This window comes from Apaloderma vittatum, unplaced genomic scaffold (genome assembly GCF_000703405.1).
Source record: "Apaloderma vittatum isolate BGI_N311 unplaced genomic scaffold, ASM70340v1 scaffold45506, whole genome shotgun sequence".
Lineage (NCBI taxonomy): Eukaryota > Metazoa > Chordata > Aves > Trogoniformes > Trogonidae > Apaloderma > Apaloderma vittatum.
In genome coordinates this window covers 1-5,840 of record NW_009720957.1, presented here as the reverse complement: position 1 = coordinate 5,840, position 5,840 = coordinate 1, and the positions used below count along the sequence as shown (strand labels likewise).

At 42.0% G+C, this 5,840-nt stretch overlaps 1 protein-coding gene across 1 annotated transcript; it reads right to left on the bottom strand.

Annotated features, from left to right (window-relative positions):
* Positions 1-2,488: 2,488 nt before the first annotated feature.
* Positions 2,489-4,751, bottom strand: LOC104275249 (ubiquitin-conjugating enzyme E2 L3-like; the record flags this gene model as incomplete). Its single annotated transcript, XM_009871163.1, has 2 exons — positions 2,489-3,308; positions 4,665-4,751. Coding segments are annotated over 2 exons (242 nt in total), but the record flags the coding sequence as incomplete, so codon positions are not given.
* Positions 4,752-5,840: the final 1,089 nt, after the last annotated feature.

The following is a 5,840-nucleotide window of genomic DNA, read 5'->3' as shown; positions in this document are numbered from 1 at the left end:
AGGGAGGAGCGGGAGGGCCTGATTGCAACTTTCTAGGTAACGTGACCGTATTTCAATGGGTGTTTTTTACCTTTTTTTTTTAATTTTTAATTTGCTCCTTATTGTAACCGATGGCTTTTAGCCGATCACCTCGCCAGGCCGTCACACCCCCTCCTCTGCTGGAGGCATTTTCTGGTAGCCCACCCCCGCCCCATCCAGCCTCCCTTAGCTCTGCACTGCAAACAAAATAATGTGTTTTGCAAATTCCATACTTTAAATGAACACCATTAAACCCCAAATTTTCTTTTAAATGGAAAAATTAATAAAGAACTCCTAAAAGAGAACCTTTCCACTGCATAAAATGTGTGGAGATAAGGAAGTTCCTCAGTGATCCTATGAACACTTTAAAGGCAACACTGAGTTCAGACCCTGCCTACGAACGTCATTGTACCAGGATACTTAAGAAGTCCAAACCCCACATCTCTCTGAAAATAAAACCACACCACAAAGCCTTTGAGAGCAGTTTTTATTCAGGGTAGCAGAATGGAATTGCAGAAAGCCTATACCAGTACTCCTGGGTGTAGTTTCACCAGTCCGTCATTTTTATTTTGGATATTAAACTGCACGTTTAGAATTCAGCATGGCTTAGGGAACCAGAGAGAACAAGAGCTTGATTTCCTGAGTTAACATAGGACTTCGTACTTTGATTTTTTTTTTCTCCTCAGACTTCAACCATGCAGTACAGTATTCAATCTCCGCCTTTTTTAAGAGGGCTGCCTACAAAGCCATCGCTTAGGTTACACATCGCGTAGTTTAGAAATGGAACTATGAAGAGCACACCAAGAGAACCAATAGCAATATCTGTCTTCTGCGTGACCTCTGCAGATGAAATCGAACAGCTGGCACAGCGCTGCTGCAGGCCCGCACGGATCGACCGGAGTTCCTTGAATTACACAACCCTTCCGGTTCCCTTCCAACGGCATCCAAGTCACACCGATTCGCGCAAACGCAGTCTCTAACCTGAGAGGCTCACAACCAGAAAGTACACGATGTAGTAGAAACAAGGGCAGCAAACTAGTGCTACAGTTTTGTTTGAAATAAGAAGAAAATTTAGAGGATGGCAAGGTTCCATGCCAACAGACACGATCAAAGGTACAGTGACTCACGTGATGCAGAAGTTACACACTTCAGTTTGACAGATAATTTGGCATTCTTTTATTATGAATCCAAGTGAGCGTGAATGAAACAAAATCAGTACCAACTTTCTGCAAATGAAGACACAAAGATGTGAAAACTTGGTAATAGACAGTGCTCTCACAAGCCTGAAAACACTTCGGAAATGCAAGTTTCTGTAAATAAGGTGAATGTGGCTTAACTTTATTTACCTGCCAAAGAATCTGCCTAAGAACACTTAAACATAAAATTTCTTAGCTCCCTAACATAAAAAAAAAAAATTACTTTCAACCGAGGTGAGGTACTGGGCTGTCATTGTTTACACTAAATTGGAAATGGAAGCCAGATGAGAGGGATGAATGAAGAAATAGCAAATATACAAGACATTAAACCCAAAGGAGACCTACCAGCTCGACACACTAGTTCTGAAACGTTGCAAAGGCAGAGGCTGTATTAGAACTGAACTGAGGAGTGCAAGCAACCGTCTGGGGCGAGGGGGTTTCTAACTCAGCTTCCTGCACATCAAATGATATGTGCTCCCAGATACTACGGATTTCTGGAGATAAATCTGCTTGCTCAGTAACGTGCCCAAGCTGGGCAGGCGGGGAAGAGGCGGCAGTTTGATTGTGTGGCAGTTGGACTGTGGAGCTACACACGATCCCACTTCAGACCGGGGAAGGCAGGCGGGAGACAAGCGGCAGAGACACAGCAACGGGGGCCTGGTTCCCAAGAGAAAGGGCTTCCTGCAGCATGCGGAGGTGTGCCCTGGAGCCAGGGGAAAACAGCTCTGCCTGGTTCCGTTAGAACGACAGAATGACACTTGAAGTACTCGTTACATCATCTAACCTGTGTGTTTTTGAAACGCGGGAACAGTAGCAGTGAAGCGCACTCTGTCACAGGTTATTGCTTAATCCGATTTTCACACCTTTGCAGTAAGAACTGTACAGGAACTGGGCTGGGAAGTAGGATGGGTGCCAACCCATAAAACACAGATATTTCTTATGTATTCTGATGGGAAAATGTTCTAAGGTGACTAGCAGTGCTGTCAGATTGAATACTTGAATTCAAAATTAACATTTTCAAAATGCTGATTTTCACCTCAAAAAACAGTTCACCGCTTTAGTACCTCTTGGTCCCCAATTGCTGACACTCTCCCGAAGTGGTTGCAATGTTGTTCTGTGCACGTTTCCCAAGCTACTCTGCATCGGAATTCAGAACAGAAGTGAAAGTAGTTTATAATCACATTCCACTACTCGTTTGCTACAGATTTTTTTTTCCAGAGTTTTCCAAAAGCAGGACGTAAGCCATATTTTAATTCAATGACGCACACAAAAACTTGGGTTTCCCCGTTTAATAAACATTTTGTGGTAACATCAGCCAGATTTACATAAGACCTGGACATTATTTCTGATTGTTTTTTGTGGTGTTTGTTTGGTTTTTGTTTATTATGTTACAAACTGAGGTTAAGGGGAACTTGCAACAAGTCCCACAAAGCACAGTGCAACATTTAAAAAGAAAAGTAAACAGAACTGCCAAACACTCAATCATTTTCTGCCAGAAGTGGGGTATTTTTTCTAAGACATTGGTTTTGGGAGGGAGATAAAATTCAATGAAGAATTAAATGAACTCAAGATAGTGGGATCTGCAAGGAAAAATAAGAAATGACAGCCACAACCTTTTCAATTTAAGGGCAGAATATAAGTCTAAGATATTTTTGATAAATTCTGACAAGAAAAAGAAAACAGCATACTTTAAAGTATATTGAAGCAGTGATTTTTAAACAAAGAAAGCAGAACTAGAACATCTTAAATTTTAATCCTTTCTTTACAGGTTACCTAGCCCACTTTTGATTAAGAAAACTGTAGAAAGTTAGTAACAGCCACAAGTTAACACCGAAAGGTGGCACTTGTCAATTTTCCATAGAGTCCTGCTTTACGGGGTGTCTCAAATGCACTGCTCCGATCTTCTATCATACGTTGCTGACATCAACTGTGTCAGATTTTAGTCCACTGGTCGCTTTTCACCATATTTCTTTGTAAACTCTTCAGCGTTCTTACAGAATTTTTTACGGTCCTTAGAGTATTCTTCAGCTAGGTCAGCCCGGAGGGGATGCTCGGGCTGTGGATCATTCACCAGTGCTATGAGGGACTGGATTACTGTCAAAAGAAGTATAAATACCGTCAGAGACTAAGATGGTTAATTTTTAAAAATCAAAACGTAAGCAAAATGCCTCAACAAGAAAAGAGCATTAATTGCATTTAAATACATCCCCATAAATGTAGGGTCTTTTCAAAAGCAGAGCATGAATAAGCTCCAGCAGCACGTCAAGATTTAGTTCAATGGCTGCGAACGAACACCAGAAAATCCTTTTTGTAAACAGAATCAACTTGAATAGAGACCAAAACGCACTACAAATTATCTCCCATATAACTGGCATCCTAAGTGAAATGCTCTCCTATGGCTAAGAAAAAACCCGCGGTTTTGCAGACAACTTGATTTAAAAGATGGGTAAAGATGGAATTTCCATCATGAAGCATCTTTTCCTAACACCTGCCACAACGAGGCAGGGACCTCCTTTTGGAAACCGTTTTTTCAACTTTATTTTTCTACCACTCTTACTTCCCTATGAACAGCAGATAATTCCTCCCTTTATTCTAAACTGCCGCATACAGCCACCGGCAGAGGCACCTCGGGCAGAGAAATGGGGGAGAACTGCACGAGGCTTTTCCCCGCACTGGTCACAACCATTTCACCAACGCTCCCCTGTCACTTGCAAAGGAAATGCCATTCTTAAAACAACTGAACTGCACTTGACATTTACGCGGCAAACCTCCTGTGCGACAATGACATTTCTTGCCACATTTTCCTCATCTACATTCTCCCGACCGTTTAAAGCTGGGTGGGCCACAACCCTCGGGAGTTCTCATCCCCATCCGCTGACAGGTGTCCGTGTAACGGGGCAACTCTGCAGAGAGCAGGTACCCTGAAAAACATTTCCCTGTACGACAACATTAATAATCCTCCGTCTGCGCCACCCATAGGAATACAGAGCAGCACTCCAAGAGTTTTTGAAACAAAAAAACTTCACACACTGCACACCAGAGCCAGTCGCCTCCTCCTGATCTCAGGGGACACACGGACACCTCCTCACCCAGCAGCAGGAGCTCTGGCCTCGTACAGAAAGTCAGAGTCTGCCGTTCGTTCCGACACGGCTGCTGAGCTGTTTGACTGGATTCTCCCCAGTTTTGCAATGTAAGTTCTTACGATACTCGTCACTCCTGGAGAAGCTACAACACCTGAGCGGCTTCTTTCAGAACATCAATTTTTCATGCTTATAGTCTTTTCCACCCTTACCTGACAGGAATGGGGAACATTCCTCAAAACAACACTCAAAATCCAGAGAAATACACTTGTCACTATATTTAGGAATGTTTCTTACCACAAATGAGAGTTTAAACTGCAGCAAACTAAGGGGTGTACCACTGCTAGTGGCTTCCCTCCCAGGAACTCACCAGTCCCGAACTTAGGACAACCGTCATTGTACCAGCGACTACTTAGGAAACTGCACGTGACAATCCCTTTGCACTCAGTAAAACAAGCTAAAACGTTACAGAAGACATTACTGTGTTATTAAGGTTATTTAACACACAAGCCAGAAAAAATAGGGTTGTCATAACAAGAGTTCCCTCAATATCCACAGCATTTTAAGACTATACTGTCACAACAGTTTGTATTAATATTAAACATAAATTAATAGAAAGTACATCAGTAAGATGAATGTTTAGTACATGAAAGGTTAATTAATCATTTATGATAAATCTAATCTCTCCACCTTCTTGACAGCTGACTGATCAAAACCAATCTCTTTGATGTTGTACTAATAATGCTGCATTATTTCCTTGAGAAAGGCCCAAGCAGCAAACAGCCTCAAGTTTTTTCAGTGCAAAAGCATTCTGGATAAAAAGGAACAGACACTTAAGCAGGGCTGTAATAATTATTGCAGGCTCAGACAGCTATGTAGTAACAATTGACATTAACACTTAAACAACTTCTTGAAAAGAAAATAGTTAAAAAGACGGAAGACCACAAAATGTCAGAAATAGAGAGATCTGCAATATTTTGGTACCCAGGGTTTGTTCCAAATTCTGATTTTAGTATGATTTTTATTCACTCTCTCAGATAAAAAGGGAATTGCTACTCCCCAGAGCGACACTGGCTATTTTATGCCCGACAACAATTGCTTCAGTAGTTCCAACTGACGCCAACGTGCATTTCAAGCTAGCTGGAGACAGGTTTCTTCTCTAGAGAAAGCTCCTAAGATTAAGACAACTACTAAGGTGCTAACAGAAACCTTCTACATACTGTTTCTATTTCACCTCTCCCCAGGATCTTTGTCCTGTATAATCTGGGACAAACCAACAAAATTATAACATCTTTACTGACCTATCTGAGTTTAACAGGCTTTTTCTGCTGCCCCCTCTGCTTTCGCCAACATTCAACTGCTTGATCCTTTTCCAAAACAACGGCAGGAATTTTCCTGCTTTGTCTTTGGGGCAAGATCGTGCAAACTTGCAGCAGTAGTAGGCAGCAGGGTAAGATTAGGATACAGAAGCACACGGGAAAAAGAAATCTGAAGTACAGCACTATTTACTGTTAGGAACCCAGCTCGAGCGAAAACAATCTTAAAG